This window comes from Notechis scutatus, chromosome 4 (assembly GCF_049901735.1).
Source record: "Notechis scutatus isolate UNSWTSFEM ecotype Mainland chromosome 4, rNotScu1.2, whole genome shotgun sequence".
Lineage (NCBI taxonomy): Eukaryota > Metazoa > Chordata > Lepidosauria > Squamata > Elapidae > Notechis > Notechis scutatus.
In genome coordinates, this window is record NC_142012.1 from 115,128,873 (window position 1) to 115,150,199 (window position 21,327).

The following is a 21,327-nucleotide window of genomic DNA, read 5'->3' on the forward strand; positions in this document are numbered from 1 at the left end:
CAATATTTTAGCTGGCAAGTTCTCAGACATATGATATCTCTAAGGAACTGAAAGCAGTTTGTAAATGTAAAAGTGCCTTTGGACAACATCAAGTCAATGCAAAGCATTACATTGATCAATTTATTTTGGACCACGTTTAATACTCTCAAGTTCTTCAACCCCCAAAATTATGCATGCAAAGCATTTTCTTTAATACCTTAAAGACTTTTACTGCTGCTGGCAAAACTATCACTGAGGAATAGAGCTATAGGTTTCTGTATCTGTGCACTCTGATTTAAATTTTCCAAGTTAAGATTAGCTGAAGAGTAAATACCCTAAGAATTTAAAATCCTCTGCTTTTTCTGTTATATTATCTTTTAATTATGCAATTCCTTTTTGCTGATTTTAAATTTATCAGTTTACTAATATAATCAAGCAATCATATAGATTGTACTCAAAAATAAATTCCATTCATTTAAATAAAGTTTATTCTCAGATGTAAATACAGAACTGCAAATATACAAAATCTTATAGGGTAAATAGGGCTCTATTTTTTCTTAAATATTTCAACATCAACAATTATTCATTCAGTAAATGAATTCAAAATAAAACAGCAACTACGTGATTGAATCCATTCATCATTATTTTTTATATTTTAAAGCAATGTATCATATCTACTTATTTTTTATGTTATACTGGATAACTGTTATTTAGTAAACTGTCATGAGGCAGTTTGGATTTGGTAGACAGATCTAATAACATAAAAAGAAATAAATCTAGGAATAAGATCACCATGCTCTTGTCTGTTAAATTAATTATATACAAAACCTTCATGTATTCATGCATTTTTGCATGAATTTGTAACCTACATTATTAGAATTTCCTCCAAAGCAGAAATTAAGTCAGTTCAAGAAACCACTTTTCTACACAAAATAGGATCATGATAGTCTTTGGTTTTTATTTAAATCAGAATTACCTTCTAATTTCCTAGCCTCCTGGTTCAATATGCTTTATTTCCCTTTCTGGCAGCTTGACTACATGGACATTTCAATAACATCCTCTGAAGTATTCATTAAAGATATTGAAGACATTTTATTTTATTTTTAGTTAATTTAATAAAAACAGTTGAATAAAAGGACACCTTTGATAATTTAATCAGCCATATCATCTATATCTTTTCTATCCCTGCTCAAACAATAGAGTATATTATTGGGGGATAGAGCAACATATGTCCCCTTCTCCAATTTTTCTAAAAATAATTGCATCAGCTGATGAACTATGGTTACCTTCGTCATTTTCATTCTTTTTTAAAAAAGCTCTGGTCTTTGTTATACTTTAAGCAAGAAAAATGAACCTATATTTTTCCCAAGGTTAGTTATCAATAATTTATATTATAATAAAATGATATGAAAATAAACTGTCATACTTACTAGTGAATCTGTTTCTATAGACAGTTCACAGACAGTTTTTATACATTACATTAAACACAATTTAAACCATTGAGTTTTCAGTGACATAATCATGTTCTTTAGGATATTCTCAGGATTGGTAATGCATCTTCTTTCTATTTGAAGGATAAATACTTGTCTATCAGCCAGTTTTATAAAGCATAAGGTTCAGTATAGAACTCAGAATAAAAATGTCATATTAAGGGAAAGTATTTCTGTCAATGTTCCTCTACAAGCTAAAATGAAGATAGCAGAATGTCACAAGATTCAAAACATATCTGAAAATGAGAGAAATATTAAAATAGGTAAAATTACATAAATGGTGTACTACCATCTAATGTTATAAAATCAATGTCCAACAGAACTTTCTTTATGCCTATAGTTTTCATCACAGCATCAAAGTATCACCCAATTTTCAAATATTCATTTATTTAACTCAACTGTGCCCATTTATATATCGGGTACATCCATAACACTAGAACTTTGTGAACTTGAAAAACTTTTCAACATTACCTGTGCACTGTCCTCCATTTGTTGGATCTCCATAATAACCGGGCATGCATGTTTCACACTGTTTTCCAGTAGTTAGATTTTTGCATTGGTCACATACATTGCCATTAATGCAGGTGCTATGTCCATTACATTGGCAAGCTGCAATTAAAACAAAACAAATAAATAAATACACACACAGACACACACACAGACACACACACACACACACACACCTATATATATATGAAAAGACAAAGAAAAGGAATAGTCATTCTTAAAAAGTACAGAACACTGTGATTAGCATCAACAAATGTGTTTAGTAAACTAAATAAATATTAAATTTAGAGTAGTTGATGGAGAAGAATATAAGAATATAAAGAATATACCTTATGTATATTACTTGCCTATGTGCAATCTAAATTTCTTTTATTAGGAACCTTAGATTATGTTCCTTTGCTGCAGAGATGGCAATACAGAGAAAAATACATATTGCAATTCAGTTACAGAGAGAAGATATAATGAGACAGGTATGCTATAAAAGAGTATTGCTCTTGGCCATGCAACACCTTCAGATCAAGGGCTGGCCTTTGTACTCCAAATATCTGCAGGAACTAGCAGAACATATTAAGGAAGAGAGTGAAGGAGGCCAATAGAAAGAGGCAATTGCCAAACAAACCATGGAAAATCAATCAATTTCTTCCTACAGTAGTAGCCGTGTCCAGTAACCCAGGTTCCCTTATGACAACAGTAAGAAAACTAATATAATTGGCCATTTATAGAAACAACTAAAACATTCACCAGTCTAACTCTTTGCCTATGATGGTACATTGCCTGGTGAAATATGTAGTAGATTAAACATACAAATCTCATCAACAAATATTTATTAACCAGCTTCCTGGTCCTGCTATATTTGTTCAAAAACAAACAATATCAATGTTTCGTATCCTAGGGAAAACCATTATATTCCTCTTAGTCTCTCTGGCCTGATGATTCTTGAGTGCCCTTATTACTAATTACCCTGTTGCTGACTTACATGGATCATTATTCCTTGCTATCCACAATGCCCTGAACTAATGTAGCATATCTGCTTTGTGCATGCTTCTATTTTGATGGTTATGAACATGTTTCTGTCTCTTTTTCACACTCTGTGGCCAGAATAAAGCAAAGTCTTATGATACCAAGGTTCTGCTGATGAACAAACCTAAAGAATGTTTGCACTTGCGAATCATGGCAGTTCGTTCAAACAATCTCACTTCTCAATCACTGTCTTTTTATTTCTCTGCCATTTTAACAGATCATTTTTAATTCCTCATACTGTGAGGGAAACTCGAGAAAAGAGTTTCTATTGAGGCTCAAAAATAAATCAATACATACATACCCAACAGCAGTTAAGACACATATACCGCTTCACAGTGCTTTACAGCCCTCTCGAAGCTGTTTACAATGTCAGCATATTGCCCCAACAATCTGGGTCCTCATTTTACCGACTTTGGAAGGATGGAAGGCTGTCATCCTATGCTTTGCTTTTGATATCAAGTTACCAATTTTCTGAGTTTCTTATTATGCCTATATTACTGATAGTTATAGATTTTGAGGGATGTGTTATTGGGCAATAACCCAATAACTACTTACTGAGACTAGTACACTACACATACTAACACTATGCGAACTATAGGAAAAAGGTTCTCTGCAATCAACAGGAATATGTAGTCAGGACAGTTTTTAAATTATTAATGCAGCCACACAACATGAACTATTATATAAATTCCAATTATTATGCTGATAGAAGAAAACATATTTATAATGTGTGTTATTAGTAAAATACTTTGAGTCTTCATACAAAATTGAGTTCCCAAGTATATTTTGACATTTAGCCACTGGGTAAAACAGATGCACTGATGAGCTTTAGTAAGTACTGCAATTTTGTATATTGCTTATATCCAATGATCTATCTTAGAGATAACTATATATGAACCACAAAATCCTTTTTACAGAAGCATGACAATAAATAAAACCTAAGGCATTATACTAACAAATCAATAAATTAGTTTTGATCCAGTTGAATGATTCATATTAAGAAAATTTATATGTGGCTGCTTTGATAACAAACGACATGTTTTTTTTTAATAAAGACCACATGTTACCTTAAAAGTAAATAAATAATTGAATTAAATATTCACTGTACATACTGTCCCAGATGCTACAGTGAAATTGAATTGCAACCAAATGCTTACTTACTTAAGAGCTCAGCTAAATGTGGTATTCGTTACATACCAGAACAGCAAAAATCTATTCCTCTTCATTTTGGAAAACTGCCAGATGATCTCTAGAATGACTAGATTAGCTAGTAGGACATTTTGAAGTTCCCCAGAATGTTTAGCCTCTAAAGATGGTCTGATTTATATAAGCTTTGTTCCTACTATAAATTTGTCAAGATATAAAGCTCTAAAATCTCTATGGAATGTATTATTACTCTAGTATTCAAAGAAAACTCCAGACAGAATATGTCCTATCTTTAGACATAAAAAAATTATCAGGTTTTAAAACCATTTTTAAAACATTTACACTATTTCTGTCGAATCAAAACAACACTTGAAGAGAAGTATCAAAAATGATAACTTTTGACTACATGTTCAGTATGATTTAACAAACTTGAAATTTGACATAGTTTTTAAAAGATAACAAGAATAACTGAGGGACACTTTATGGATCAAGATCTATATTTGAAAAACTTTTAATACATACTAACCAACAAAATATTTATGTTTCTCATATCCCAGTCCAAAATCCCATTTTTGGAAGCAAACGATTAACCAGCCATAATTTCACTGATAAAAGCACTAACAAGACTAACAACAACAGTAACAAATTCATCATACCTGGGCATTGGATAAAAGACCATTCGTAATTTTTTTCTTTAGCACAAAGATTGTTGTCAATAACTATTTCAGTAGAATGTGTCCCACTGAATTTCACTGGCCCTCTTGCTGAGCCTTCTACACAATGGCCTTTGCCTGTATTACTGGGATCATTGCACCATCCACATCCTGGATGTTCCAGACACTGACTGCAAGTCCTCAACCCCGAACAGTTTTGAGCTGTAAATACACAGGATAAAGAAAAATCAGTAAAAGCTGAGTTTGCATAAGAGGATTTATAACTTTAAGTCTAAACTTTTAAGTTTGAGAAATCAGATTGATAGAATTAACTTTATTACCACTATCATGTCTAGCTACTGTATGTGTCTATGGCTATAGAATAGGGTAAGGATATAACAACAACAAAAACCAATGGCAAACTCAATAAACCTATATAAAATATTTCAACAAATATACATATATTTGCTGCCTTCAAGTCTGTGTCAACTTCTGGCCTGAATAAGCTCCTGAAATTTTCTTGGCAAGATTTTTTAAAATGGTTCGCCACAGTCTTTTCCCTAGGGCTGAAAGAGAAATAATGATTGGGACAAAGTCATCCAACTGATTTCATGCCTAAAGCAGGACTAGAATTCAGGCTCCTGGTTTTTGGTGTGCTGCCTTAACCCAGGGGTGGGATTCAAATTTCTCAACAACTGGTTCTATGGGCATAGCCTAATTTGTGGGTGTGGCTTGGTGGTCATGTGATTGGCTGGGCATGGCTTGCTGACTGGGTGTGGCTTGGGTATGACTGGGTGTGGCTGGCTGGGCATGGCTTGTATGTAAATATTATAAATATTGATGTAAATATTGATTTTTTTTATAAAAAAGAACAACTTTTACCCAAAATCAGGCAAAGCAGGCCTGATTGAGATTGAGTTGCTCACACAAATGACAGATTCACTCAGAGATCTACCATTCTGCAATCTGTTAGCTGAATCTGCACTGAAAAATAGAAGCTTCAGTCCTTAGGAAGGTTCAGCTCTGCTTTTAGATTATCTAGATTAAAGCAAGAAATCCATCCATTTCCTGCTTTCTAGCTAATCTAAATCTTCCAGCACAGCAGAACAGCTGATGGTCAGGAAAAGAAAAAGAAAAAATAGCAACATATCAAATGCAGGCAAGTTTGATGGCGTGCATGCCAGGTAAGGAGTGAGTGGGCAGGGAGGGAGGGGCCAGCCAGTGGCACGATTTGCCAGTTCTCCAAACTGGGCAGAATCATAACAACCAGTTTTATAAAACTGGACTGACCAGGTAGAATCCCACCCCTGCCTTAACCCACAAATAACCAAACTCTTTAGTTTTTCAACCCCTTCAATAAGTTTCATGTGGTTGTTTGACATACCCCCAAAAAAACAATTTATTACACAAAGCAGCAAATAGCATCTCTAGCCAAGATCATTAGATTAACATCTTAAATTGCACACTATAGGCAGAATCTCCGTTTTCAGATTAATCAGAAATACTTTTTCCAATCCATCAATGGAGAGACTGCAGCGAGCCTTTGGTTCTTCTGACAAAAGAAGAAACAGTGGCGCTATGGAACAATCCAAAGAAATACAATAAAAACGCAACTTAGATAAAGGAGGCAGATTAAAATAAAAAATTAAAGAACTTGTAATAGCACAAAAATTGTGGAGAAAAACACAAAGAAGAACTGGTCAGTATAGATGAAAATAAACTGCATATTTTGGTTGACTGGTCTACAGTCATTGATTGTCAAGCAGTTTAAAAACATACTGCAAGGAGGTAAAATTGCCAGATTGGTGAACATCTGGCAAAACTTAGCTGATAATGAAATATACAGCAAAAGAATAAAAAAAAAAACTCAGGCCAATCAGGATACAATATAATCAATGCTGTTGATACTCAGTTTTACTCATTGCCCTGGACTGCATGAGAGATGCTATTAATCTCTTAGTGATCAAAGGCTGTAAGAGTCTATACGAAAGAGAACAGACTTTCACCCAAATAAGATGGAATCACTATTTATACATTGAGGTTCTCTGCCAATGACAATGTTGCATTTAGATGAGCAGGCATACAGTAGGTTTGCAATATAAAAGTCTTTCTGGAGTCACAGGTCTTTGCTCAAGTTTAGCTGTTAACCATCCAGGAATAGATGCAATATTTTTCTAGAATAGAATGGTTTCCAAACTGAAAGCTGTTCTGTCTTCTGGGCTTAAACCTAAGCATGCTCCTCTTATCCAGATTGTAACAACTGATCAACTATAACACCCTCAAGATATCTAAGCACTGCTTTGATATGACATTTGATGTGAAGTTGAGTATCATCAGTGTAAATCATGGGTGTCAAACTCGTGCCCTGCAAGCTGGATGTGTCATGCGCTGGCTACGCCAACCCCCAGTTTAGCAAAGGGGAAAAGTCGTGATATGCTACATGATGACAACATGATGCCGCAAGTTTAACACCCCTGGTGTAAACAGATAATTAACCATGAAGCTGTTTAATAAACCCCTGAAGAGTTTAGGGTTCAATCTCTCTGTCCATCACCACCAAGTAAAACCAACTCTTCATGAAGAAGGACAATTACAAATAGAATTTGTTTAGACTGTTCGCATTTACAAATGATGAAAAGTAATTTTACAACTAATTTTCACATTTATGACCTTTGCAGGTCTGTAAAGCAATAAGCATTTCACTATTTCACTTAGTGACTGTTTCGGTTAATGACTAAATTGCCAGTCCCAACTGTGATTTCTAAATGAGAACTATCTGTACTGTGTCACAACACTCAGTGTACTCATACCTCCAAAACATGGAAAACTATTGAGAATGTGTATATAATGTTCTTCTAAACTATAACAAGCATGTTATAGAAGTTCATTGAGTTTTTGAAACTTATGCTATAAAATAATTTCATAGATATAGAGTTCAGTTACAGAGAATTGAAACTTATTGTCCTAGCATGGTCTGATAAGATTTCTGCTTTAAATGTCCTATCAAACTCCACCAGGGGTGGGATTCTTCCAGTTCACACCTGTTCGCTAGAACTGGTTGTTAACATTCTAAGCAGTTCAGAGAACCGGTTGTTAGAAGAAATTACTGGCTTAATCCTGTAAGTAAGGCAGGAAGGAAACATTCTGGTGTTGCTTATAGAAACTGCCTCTCTGTTAACCCTTATTACGTTCTTGGCAGGACTAGACTTCCTATCTCAGGAACTTCTCTGGAGTTTTTTTCCCTCCTTTGCTGGTACTTTGCTTGTATGGAGTGACCATTCAAAGTTACAATGGCACTGAAAAAAGTGACTTATGACCATTTTTCACATTTACGATTGTTATAGTATCCCCACAGTCATGAGAGGCCAGGCGAGGAGATGTGTGCCTCGATGTGAGTGATATTGAGTTGGCCACGCCCAGCCAATAACATGACCTCCAAGCCATGCCCACCAACTTAACCATATTCATAGAACTGGTTAAAAAATTTGAATCCCACCCCTGAACTCCAACCTACTGTTAGCGCACAGTCAAACCACATTTCAAATGAAAATCAAAGAACACTTAAAGTTTCAAAATATTTGCATAGATAATATTGGTTGACTGTTATACATCATCAGTTCTAAGAGGAAGAGTTTTTGGGTTAATTCATTGATGATCATATGAATTTTGGTGTTGGACTTTAGACTTATGCATTAAACAACTTGCTTTGATTTTTATTACTTCAGGGTTTTTTTCTTCAAATAAATGCATCTGATGCTTATAACATAATGACACAAAAGTCAAATAAAAGCCTAATATACTGACAGGCCTCATAGAGGATCAGAGTATCAATACAAAACTACTGGAAACTGATAGAATTATATCCTTAAAAGAAAACTGTTCACATTCCAAAACACTATTACAGAAAATTATAACATAAAATTTCCCTATAAAGCTACATGTAAAGAATCAATTTACTACTTATTCCACATGAATTAAAAAAGTGATGTACTTCTCGACTGAATTCAACTTTGACTTGAATTGAAATGGAAAGCATAAACTATGTATTAAATAATAGTTTATAAATGTCATTATTAAGGTAACGTGAAAATACAAAACAAATGCACACAGCCCGGTTCAGCACTAGTTCATTTAGTTATTTAAAAAGGCTATAAGTAGCACCCAGATTAAGCTACAATGTCAAAATGTCACATATGTTATGATGTCGTCAGGCAATGACAGCATATCTAAGCAAAATGACATCATTTGTCATTTACTTTCCCTCTCTCCCTTTGTAGTCACCTATGAAAGGAAATATACAAATAGAAGCTTAATTATACTGCAGCTCCATTCATATACAGTAGAGAATAAGAAATTTTATATTTGAATATGATAGTTTATATGCAAGTATATGAATATTATTATTTTAACCTAATGAGAAAGGAAATATCATTACATTATATTTTATCTCAGAGAATCATAAGCATTCTAGTTCTTTATCTATATAAATGAAAAATGAAAAAATCATTATCAGCAAATAGTTATGGGTCATATTATGATATTGTATGTTATGCTGTTTGTCATTTTATTTTCTGTGAACTGCTTTGATCACTATGAACAGCAGAAAATGCTACACATTCAGTGGAAAGAGCTAAATGACAACATTTACATAGGATTTTGTTTCTACATAGTTAGTTTAATTTGTTCTCTGATGTCTTGAAACATTGCACAAACAATTTAATAATATGGAATAGAGGGGCCGTCTCCCTTAAAATTTTATTCAAGTACATTTCTAAATTAAAATTATGGTGGTTGACCCAGAATTGTTCTTGCAATGCCACTAGTGACATTAAGAAAATAAAATATCCTCCAGAACAGCAGGCACAAATTATAGCACAAACTAATATAGAATAGAATGGTAACATCTTACTATTAATTAAATGCATTTGAAAAAAACTGATAAACCAATATTTACTCTTGGCAAAAATAGAACTAAAGAGCTAAAAATATAATTTTGTAGTAATCTCTTTTTTCTTATCATACTTAAGCTATGTAAAGAATATAGGTAGTCGTACTTAGCAACCACAACTGAAATCAACAACTCCATTGCAAAGTATACAGTGTGAAATATGAGACCAATGCCAGTTATGGGTGCAATCATGATGCAAATCACCCAGTCATTAAGAATGACATCTTATGACCATGACTTGTGATTTCATGCCAGCTTCCCCAATGAATTTGCTTGGCACAAAAAAAAAAAAAAACCCTCAAGATGCTGCAACCATCGTAAATGCACAATAGTTGCAAAGTATCCAAATTGCAATCATTGGCTGGGTTCAAATGCATAAACTTTTTGCTATCAGATTGTTCAAATTGAATGGAAACAGACTATAGCTCAGAAGCTGGCAACGCAGTCTCCAATAAATACAAGGCCATTAATTGCTTCCCACAGTTAAATCTTAATTAAAATGATAAAAGGGATTGAAGGAATTGTTAAAATCTCATCAAATTCAGTGGGCATGAAGCAAAACTCTGCAAGGTCTCATGAAAAAATGTCCTAACTTTTTGCATAATAGCTGCCAAACTCATGCGCAGTGTTCTAGGTAAGGCATAACAATTTCAAAGATTTATAGCAATGGAGATATCTCTAATGTCTGCTGGTCTTTGTTCTAGAACATTATCTTCATTAAGTGGGCAAGGCTGGAATGTGGAAATTTATTTTTTTATTGGCTATATAGAAATACAATTTAAATATAATTCTTGATGTATGTTATGAATTAATAAGCCATATTAGGTTTATTTTATACATATCTTTATATCCCTGTCTGAAATGACAACTAAATTAAACAGAGTTCTTCAACTGTCTTTTATTTAAACACACACAAAAAAAGAGTAGCCTGGGTAGGATAGCTCTAGAAACAAATATTAAATATTTAAATTTGCAAAAACTGAATTCAAAGCTGCTTTCTAGTGGGGAAATACAGTAGACTTAAGCATCCAAATTTAATTCATTACATAAACCAGAAAAGAGGTATTTTTCAAAACATGCACAAACAATATGTCTATCACACTTAGTGACATCAGCTACTCAGGACTGATTAGACCATAGCAAATATACAAGCTATTTAGCAATTCCAGAAGCTTCACATCATTTGTCAATTTCCATTATCAGTTTCAATTTTTCTACAATTGAAATGGCTAATAGTAAAAAAAAAAAAAAGAAAGGTTAAAGAATCCCCTTTCCATATAAATTTGGAGAGTGGGATGGGAGCAAATTTGTTTAATGGTTTTCTGGACTTCTGCCAATTTGTCCAAATCCTATTAGGAATATTTGACTACAGCATCTGAGACATATTGGAAGAAAGCAAGAAGCTAATAATTTCTAGGTTATGTTCAGCATAATAAAGGTTAACAAAACTGGGTTCTCCAGATCAGAGCTGAATGTTGCCTAGCAACCAAAGTGGAAGACAGATACATTTCAAAAAGTTATCTGTTGAAGAATTTTTATCATTATTGTACCCTAAATTAAACTAACATCTTTAATTCTAATCCCTTGTTGTTGTTGTTTCCCAGTCAACATTGAATAAAGATTAAAAATTTATGGATTATGTCACATTTCTTTAGAAGCATAAGGCTGTTAATACGTCAGAAAAAATAATGTATTGTTATGGTTTCCCGGCAGCAGGTGCGGACGGCTGAGGACTCGGAGATCAAGGACTCGGATGCGGGGCCTGTGTGTGATGCAGGGATGGGATGCAGGGATGCAGGACTATCAGAGAGTGGAATGCTGCCTTCGGAGATTATGAAGGCTGGCAGAAGTGATGCAGAGGACCCCAAAGACCCTGTGCCCAGTGCGTGTGCATGCAGGGCTGCTCGAAGGAAAGAGCAGCTGCAGCAGCACGGGCGACTCAGGAGTAAGGCGGAAAGGTAATGACCTCTCCCTTAAGAGATAAAAGCCAGCCTGAGAGACCGGGATTCTTTGCAGGAAGCAAAGAAGTTCTTGCACTTCAAGCCTTGTGGACATTCAGACTATCCTGGTTTGTGTTTGAAGACTTTTTATTTTGAATAGTTCTTGGCAACTTAATCTAGTGTTCTTGGCAGCCTTGCACAACCTTGGCAAGACTTGTTCTTATCAGAGACAATTAGTTTTCATAGCCTTTTAACTGTGAATGAATGGAATTCGCAGAGAAGCATTAAAAGATTTTGCTTTTACCTCTGTTTGGTGTTTGTTTCCTTGGAACAAGGTTTGTATATTAATGATATAAAACTCCACAATTCCACTTGGCCTTGCTTGAAAATAATGGACAACATTAGAGAAACAAATGGATGAGAGAAGCTAGTGAACAGTGAACTAAATTAGTATATTGTTGCATTGAATCCTACTTTTGAGATCAACAAAACAAATGTGAAATATGATAGCGGCTCATGTATTATTTGAAATCAGAAAAGGAATAGGAACTTTCTTAATCAAAATCTGAGTTTCTGAGGGCAGAATAGTATAATATGCCTTAATGATTTTGGTATTTTTATAACATTGTTGAAAGTAAGGTGGATTACCATATAAATTTTATTAAATAAATGAGCAAACAAACCTTTGCCAGTCAGCAAGCAAGCTGTTAAGTACAGGTAGTCTTCAACTTACAACAGTTTGTTCAGTGAATATTCAAAGTTGCACTGAAAAAAGTGAGTTATGTCCATTTTTCAGCCTCCCCAAGATCATGTGATCAAAACTCAGACACTTGGCAACTGATTCATATTTATGACAATTGCAGTGTTCCAGCTTTTGCAATTTTTTGACAAGCAAAATCAATAGGGAAGCCAATTTTACAACTGTGCTACTAACTTAATAATTGCAGTGATCCACTTGACAAATGGCAAGAAAGGTCATAATATGAGCAAAGTTCACTTAACAAATGTCTCACTTAGCAACAAAAATTTTGGGTTCAGTTATGGTCATAAGTCGAAGAATATCTGCATGTATAACTTTCTTTCAAAAAAATTAAATAAATTACTTAAGTAGCAGATTTAGCAGATAAAATTGCTATGGAGTGCAAGTTTCCAGTTCAGTTGTAAATTCAGAGGCTTGTCTTTTCAAGGTGATTGTTTTATTCACTATTATCCTTGGGAGTTTTATACTGTGTCATAATATTACTTGTAGTATTTCTACCAGCTGTCATAGCTTTCAAGAAGAGAACTAAAATCCTATTGATTTTGAGACATTCAATAAAACCAATTATTGAGCTGTGCATGATTATCTAAACATATACAGGGGAGGATAACTGGTTTAATTTTAGTCAGGAATTAAGAACATTTGCTTTAGCTTCTTTTTTTTTAACTTCTGGTTTCTAGCTGGCAGAAACTTCAACAGAAACATTATAAACTGTGCTATTCCTTTTTAGCATTTTTATTTCCATTAAGTACCATAACTGTTTTCATTCATATCACCATAAATACTTACGAGAACAAGTGGTAGTTTGCCACTCTAAACACTGGCCATATGGAAAGGAGATAATGTAAGCATTTGAGTCAACGCATCGTTTTGTGCTGCTACACCACATGCATTCCATGCCACTGCTGGTACAGTTGGAACATGTGGTCCTTAAAGAGCATGGCTTTTTGCAAGGCCGAGCATTTTGATTTGGACTAACTGAAGGAAAAAGAAAATAATAAAAAATGAAATTTCACTATTTTTCCTGAATTATCATATTTAGGTGTGTGTGTGTGTGTGTGTGTGTTTGTGTGTGTATCTTGTCCATTCACCTTATTTATGACTTCACTTTGTCAATATTTTTCTCCCTCTAGTACATATGCAATCACTCCACAAATGTAAACTATGTGAGGTTCTTCCATTGATCAATTCAAATTATTGTGCCTCTTCATACAACCAATTGGTTAAAACTTCTCATGAAACATGCTACTATAAACTTCTAAGATGCCTATTATCCATCTCTCACTTTGTCTTAGTGTCACAGTCATCTGTCATCGCTGGGAAGGTCTTTTTTTTTTACTTTTCTTGTATTGGTACTTCTTATCTTTCATAATTTTATAGGAGTTTGTCAAATGCAATTGCAATGAGAAAGCCTTTATATTGATTAAATCAATTTTCCTGGGACTTCTCTGATCTTCTTAAAAGTGTCTTCCATTTTTCCTCTACCTATGTTTTGTCTGTAAACATTCTTAACTTATATAACTGTCCTTGTCCTTCTTGATGAATGTTTCAAGTTTGCATTCATTTTTATGCATCCTTCTTGTTGCCCAAGGCTTTTATTGTCCATCTTTCTCTGGCTCTCTTAAGGCCACTTTTCTAAAAGGAAAAGATTTTCCCTCTATTTTTCTTTGTTCGTTTTTGCTTCAGTTTCTGTCACAAATGCACCTCATTTGTGCCATACATTTGTTTTACATTTGTGGTTCTGTGATTCTCTAGTTTTCTAAGACTAACCTATACAGTGCACAATGTTTATACTCGCATTTCACACCTGGAAATTCTGTCTGACTAGATTGCACTATACAGCTTTGTTTCATATAAAGCTATTATCTATACTACATTACTTCAAATGTTTGCCAGTGTCCTGGTATAGAATTACAATTATTTTGCTTGTAGCAGATGTGGACAAAAGAGAATAAATTTTCACAAAATTCTATTACTCTGTTGTACAAGGTGAATGATCTGTGAATTTAGTTTAAGATTCCAGTTAAAACCTTTCAATGCAATAAGATATAATTTAAAGAAACTATATCTGCTGGCATGCTTTGTAATCCCTGATATGCTTTGTAATTTAAACAAATGCAATTCAGCAACTATCTCCTAGAAATTAATAAATGCTCATTCTATCCATAATGTAATACTAAAGACATGTAAAGTATCCCACAAGTATATTTATCATATAGTAGATTTTCTTACCAACAGGTTTCTCACAGACAAGGCCATCCACCTTAGCTGTACAAGGATTTGCTTTTAAACCTGCTACTTCAGCCCTTTCAAGATAGGCACAAAATCCAGAATCATTTGGTTCTCCGGGAAGCCACTGCAATGTTGTATTCGTAAAGGGAGACATATCATCCCATCCCCAGTAGGAGATGTTAATCTTGCGTAGACCCACCCAAGGAGATATTTTCTGTGAAGTAGAATTTAAACGTCCATATGAATAATCAAAGATGGATACTTTTATTACACATTACCTGTTACATATTACAGCTATGTTAATGATACTTTGCACAACCAGCTTAAATTATGTGAAATATAATTTCATATTATTAAAATACATTATAATCACAGAAATTATGGTCATATAAAATACAGTAACTATAATTATTTAATGTTGGGTCTTAAGATTAATTCTGGAGTATTTTTTTTTTCTAATTTCAAGCCAAGTACACATAGGACTATTTTCCACTTGACAAGTTTGTGATACTGACAGATATAAAACATTTAAATGAATAAATAAAAAACAAAATAGCCACAAATCCTGACAAACAGGTAAAATTTACACTTTTATTTGTAAAAGTCATTCATTTGGGAAGAAAAACAAATGTTCTTTTTCTACATAGACTTTAAAGCAGGAGACTTAATTTTCCCAAGGGCCTGTATGAGAAACTGATTGTTGTGGAGGCCACTGTACTGCCCAATGATACTGCTCCACCCCCAGTGGTGGCGTTCAGCCAGTTTGCGCCTATTCAGGAGAACTGTTTGTTAACTTTCTAAGCAGTTTGGACACTGGTTGTTTGAAGAAATCTCCTTCCAACAGCGTTTTTTTTTTTCTACTTTACAGGGATAATCCTGTCAGGAAGGTAGGAAGGAAAAATTCATGTGTGCCTCTGTGTTGTTTCTAGCCTAATCCTTATCTTTATTGTCCTGTTTACAGAAACTGCCTCTCCAATTAAGCTTTGTTACATTGTAACTAACAGCTAATGATTCTTGGCAGTTCGCCCAGACTTTCTGTTGCCTTAGCTGATTCTCTGGAGGGGCTTGACTTTCTTAAAGGGAAGGGTTGTTTTAAGCTTTTTACACTGCTTCCTGACACTGTCATTTTGGGGTGTACTTCCAAAGAGGCAAGATGCAATCTTGGCACTCTGTCAGATTTTTTAACTGCCTTTCTGTGATCTTCCCTTAAATCTGGATGATTTCCTTAGGCTATATTGTAAGATGAGTGAGACTAGCTGATATCTTTAAGTGATGCAAATGGATCTAAGCATTGCTTCCTCTGGGTGGAAAAGGGTGCTTTGTCAGTTCACCGAGCACAGGAGTCTCTTGTCTATGGAGATTCTTCAGTCATCCAGGTCATGGTTGTCCCAAAGGTGCTTTTTTTCAAGAGGCAACTGGACTTTCCTGGTTTCCAGAAAATCTAGTTGCCTCTTGAAAAAGCACCTTTGGGACAGAAGTTTCTTGCATTGTTTTGGAGTGGCCAAGGTGCATGATTGCTCACTGAAAGTAAGATTTTTTTAAAAAATAGGGTGTGGATCCCCCAATTAGTTTTAGTTTTCTCTCATGATAATAAGGCTTAGTAACATGGCACCAGGCTTGAAGTTTATTTAGATATCTGTGGCATGTACTAATTTTATCATGATCCTGAAAAGCTTGGGAGGGTTGAACCTGGGTCCCCTATATATGTTGTTAATTTGTCTCTTTAGCTCGACATTTTGTAGTCCAAATATGCCTACCCACTTTCTGGAGAGCTTAAATGATCTCTCTTCTACAGGGTTTCACTTTATGAGCAAGAGTTGGCAGCTGATAATTATCATTGCATTTTAACTATTTTAATTTCTCAAGGTGCTCTGGCACCCTCCTGATTTGTAACTCCAGCTTGCAGGTATTGCTGATGAAAAAGAAGGCATTCAATAGAATGGTTTAGGTTTCCATGATAGCTGTGATTGTCAATGTGTATTCCCCCATTTCTAATCTAATGATTGGTATTTAGGGCAGCTTTTTGCAAGCAAAGAAGCATTCTGTATTTTTGTAATCAAGGTAATCCTTGACTTAGAACAGTTCATTTAGTGACCATTCAAAGTTACAATGGCACTGAAAAAAGTGACTTATGACCATTTTTCACACTTATGACTGTTGCAGCATCCCCACATTTATGAGACGGCGGGTGAGGTGAAGCACCCCTAGAAGTGAGTGATTGAATTGGCCATGCCCACCCGGTCACATGACCACTCAACCACACCTACCCAACTGGTCATTAGGGCAGAGAACCGGTTGTTAAATTATTTGAATCTCACCACTCCCCACTGCTAATGATGTTTTGCATCCAACGCTGCACCAATGCCTTGCCCACTCTTGGCATGCTGATGCCCTATCTTCATTCCTAATGCGCTCCCCGTTGCTAATGCCACTGATGCTGCAGGCCAGAATGGGACCATCCATAAGCCAAATATGGCTGTGGACTCTAAAATTCTCAGGTCTGCTTTAAAGCATGCATGCAAAATTGGGTTACATTGTATACATCTTTGCACTGATAATTGCTTAATTGTTTATTAAATGTATAAGTCATTTCAATTATCCAAAGAACTCTAGGTGATATATGGAGACATGAACACAACAAAACAACTAGGAAAAACCCCAAACATATTTATATCTGAGAGTCAATTAAATGTAGTACTTAAGATAGTGGCTTATATATTGGAAGAATGCGAGTTCTAGTAATCTATTAGGCTTGAAAGCCAGCTTATAACTCTGGACCAATTCGTAGAAATTGAGGGCCATGAATCCATTCAGTTTTAAAATGGAAAAGTCTTCATCTACAGCCATTCAATCTTACAAAGGTTAAATTTGAGCCAGTACTTTCTCAACCATACTCTAAAAGTATGTAGACACCAAGCAGAATCTCAGAAGCATTACTTCATTAGCCAGAAATTGAGCTACATAAATAATATCTACATATTGATTAAACCTGATCACATGCCATTATATGCCTTCCCACCAAATATAAATGTTGGGTTAGTCCAGCCAGTAATAAATACTTGGAAGTGTATTGCCTAGAAAAAATAGAATTACAATTACAGTAATAGGTTAGAAAATGTTATGAGAACTTGAGAGGATAGCTGGGAGGCTTTACTATATTGTATAAATCAGTATTTTTTGGCAACATCTAGATATGTTATCCTGAGCACCCAGAATTCCCAACCAATATAGTGATTGCTAAGCTATGGGAATAGAAGCTCACATTGGAAGTCGCTATGGTTAGGAAACATTATATTAAATTATGTCTGTAACAAGGAAGTAATCTAAAATGAACTCAAATGCTCTAAATCATCATGACTGTAGTCTGAAGGTTCCAGCTGGCACATGAAAGAAATTCAAGGAACTCTCAACAAGTATCTCTGACATCTGACAACACATTCAAAATGATATACAGAATAAACAGAATCGGAGCTATAGATATGAAAAAGAATGAAAAAGAAATTACTTTTGGGTGTAGATAAAATCAGAAGTAAGATATTATTCACAATAATATTTCATTAAAATTTTTGATAAGTAAATGATTACTACAAATGCATGCATTTTTTGCTATTGATTGAATAGCGCATGTGGATTACTTCAGAAAATCTCAGTAGTTCAAGATGTAATTTATTTGAATAAGGCCATGTTTAATATTATATTTTCTTTCAGAAATTTAAAAACAGCAACAAATGGAACAGCACTTTCATCAATCAATATTATAATGACAAGATACCAAAAACTATATTCTTTGATTTTTAGCGGTTCTATATAATTAAAAAAGGAAATTACAGCAACACACATGATTTGAGACAAAACTCTGATGCATTTTATGTAGTGTATCTGGAGTAATTTATTATTTGAGGAGGAGGAAAAGTAACAAAGTTCTAAACAAATTTATTCATCTTCTGATTAAAACCTTATTTTTTAATATCAGGTATTGAATATCATGTAATTTGTGAAGGCAAACCTAAATGTAAATATGTACCTATTATCTATGTCTTTGGTAATGCATTATTAAACACAATACAATGTCTTTATTAGTGCAAGAATTATTTTTTTCTAATAAATCTATACAATCATTGCAAAGTCATAACTCCTAATTTTGGCACGTAAGTATGCTGTTTATGAATCAAGGCTAATATAAATGTTTTGAAAGGGAAAAAGCTTATTCATCTAAAATTAGACTATAAATAGTTATTTTAATCCATTGATTGTAATAGAAATTAACCAATCAGCTTGTTGCTCAAGCTTGATATCAGGGGCTGAAAGAAAATAACTGGCCCAAAGTCACTCTTCCAGCTTTTGTGGCCATGGGTGAAATAGAACTTCCAGCATCCTATTTTCTAGCCTGGTGCCTTAACTGATGCATCAACCTGGCTCTCCTTAGTTTATTTTAGCTATTGTTTATTTGTTCATTATTATTATTATATTTATGTATTGTTTTTCTGCTTGTCTTAAAAGTCAGATTGTATAAGTACTACTACATATGAGAATATTCTATGCTACACTAGAAAGATTAATAACTTTATTTAGCATAAAGAAAATGGTATCTACTGGCAATAAGACATGCTGTGGCATCTATGAATAACATTTATGTTTTATGAAATCATGTCTCTATTAATATAAAAGAAAAATAAATCAGTACCTAGTGTACTAATTGAAAGGAAAAACCAGATAAATTGTTAGCCACATATCCCTAGCCAATTATAAGGAACAGTTCTCTTAAATATAAATGCACAGTTCCAAAAGGAAGACACTACATTATTGAAAGGATGCGTATATACATCCTTCATTTCTTGTCTCCATTCCCTATACAATTGTTACTGATTGGAGTCTGAGAAAGGAATTGAAAAAATTGGCATGCATCTACTATACTGAGTTACTCACAAGATTTATATTTTCTTTTTTTTCTTTTATTAATACTAAATTCATTGGTAATTTATCCAATAGTGGAACAGCTAAAAATAAAAATTATAAAGATCAATGTAAAGTGACCTTTAGTTATAATTTTCTTTCTTTCCATAAATAAACCTGGGCAATCCAACCTAACTGAAGGAAATGCAATCAAAATGTTTTCAGAAACGATAAAATCAATGACAATATGCCACTAATGATACCAATTGACATTATTTGCAAATATAGTAGTGATATTAAATTTATTTTTAAAAAAAATTGGATTCAACTCTATGAACAATACTTTTGCTAAATTTTAAAAACTAGAATTCAGATCTTTATCACTTTAGTATGGAATAATAAAAATAAGAAATCCTTAGCAGCAACTTCAATTACTATAATACATCAACAAATTCTATGTACTTGGTATCTGGTTGAGTAAAATGTATATTTGTTTCTATGATTTGTCATCACCATTTCCTAAAAAGAAATCCAAAATCAACTTTATATGACCTTATGAATTATTCAAGTTACCTGGACAGTGTACTTCTGTATTTCATCCAAAACAAATTCTACCTCTTTGGAAGTTGTTAGTGAAGCAAGAATCCCATTTAAGCCATAACAATAAAGTCTGGCATTGTCATAGTTTTCACGACTAGAGTTTATACGAAGGCAAGCATCTCCAACATGATTCCATCCTTCTCCACATAAGTGAGCTAGTAAAAAATTACACAAGATTAAAATTGTATTTTAAAAATAATCCACTTTGAACAGCAGAAGTAATCACCTTTCAAAATACTTATGAAACATATCTCATATACATATGCTTTATATATGTTTTAAGGGGGTATTTATATGTATGGTATTCAGCTTTGTTCGGGTATTTTCCCATGCCGAAGCCAAGCCACAATACAGGAAACACAATGTTGACAGCCAATAAAGACAAAAAAAACACTACAAAACAGACAGAAGATATTAGAAACACCAATCAAGCAGAACACAGCAAACTCCAAGACCAATAAACACATGTGGGAATTATTCTTTGTTCTTTGTGTACGTGCTAGGACAACGAAGCCTTCTGGTGGTTGGCTGGAACACGAAGCAAGGAGCAAGGACAAATTGTTGCCATTTCTTAACCAGAACTGTAGCAAACTTAAACTTTGCAGCTTTGTATGCTTATGCGAATGATCAGTGCATTTTGTGTGATGTAATGCATTTGTGATAGGACGCTAACAAAAATTGCTACGTTAACAAAGATTGCTTCTAATAAAAGAGGGTTTCAGGGTTTGCTCTGAGCTCTCATCCCGAGACAGCCTTGCGTTGTGTCTTCTTTTCATGAGAGACCACCACAACTGGTGACCCCGACGTGATCCACTCAAAAGTGATAGGTCTTTGGCCCACCCATTCTCATCGTCTGGAATAGACTTGGTGCATCCCATCCGCTTGAATCGCTGGCAACAACAGATCCCTCGTGAGTATGGGTGGTAGATTCTCTAAGGAGCAGGCAGCTCACATTCAGAAAATCAGAGAATTGACCAAACAATTTTTTTATCTTTAAAAGGAGGCTCCTTCATGCCCCCTCACAAAAACCTCTATTGAGGAACTCCTAGAATACATTTGGCAACACTGCCCTTCTTATCCGGCTAAAGGCAGTATCAAAACTACAGTATGGAAGGAGATTGGAAAATACCTTCACGCAAGTCCTGGGGCCCCTTGCTAT

General features: G+C 34.3%; 1 protein-coding gene across 5 annotated transcripts in view; it reads right to left on the reverse strand.

The window, feature by feature from the left end:
* ATRNL1 (attractin like 1) overlaps positions 1-21,327 on the reverse strand; it is a 530,678-nt gene that overhangs the window by 366,176 nt on the left and 143,175 nt on the right. For all 5 annotated transcript variants that reach the window (XM_087964472.1, XM_087964473.1, XM_087964474.1 and 2 more), the window contains exons 15-19: positions 20,142-20,323; positions 14,676-14,889; positions 13,233-13,421; positions 4,799-5,017; positions 1,941-2,078 (exon numbers count right to left, since the gene is read on the reverse strand). In XM_087964472.1, the coding sequence (XP_087820598.1) occupies positions 1,941-2,078; positions 4,799-5,017; positions 13,233-13,421; positions 14,676-14,889; positions 20,142-20,323 (942 nt within the window). The remainder of the gene's footprint in view (positions 1-1,940; positions 2,079-4,798; positions 5,018-13,232; positions 13,422-14,675; positions 14,890-20,141; positions 20,324-21,327) is intronic.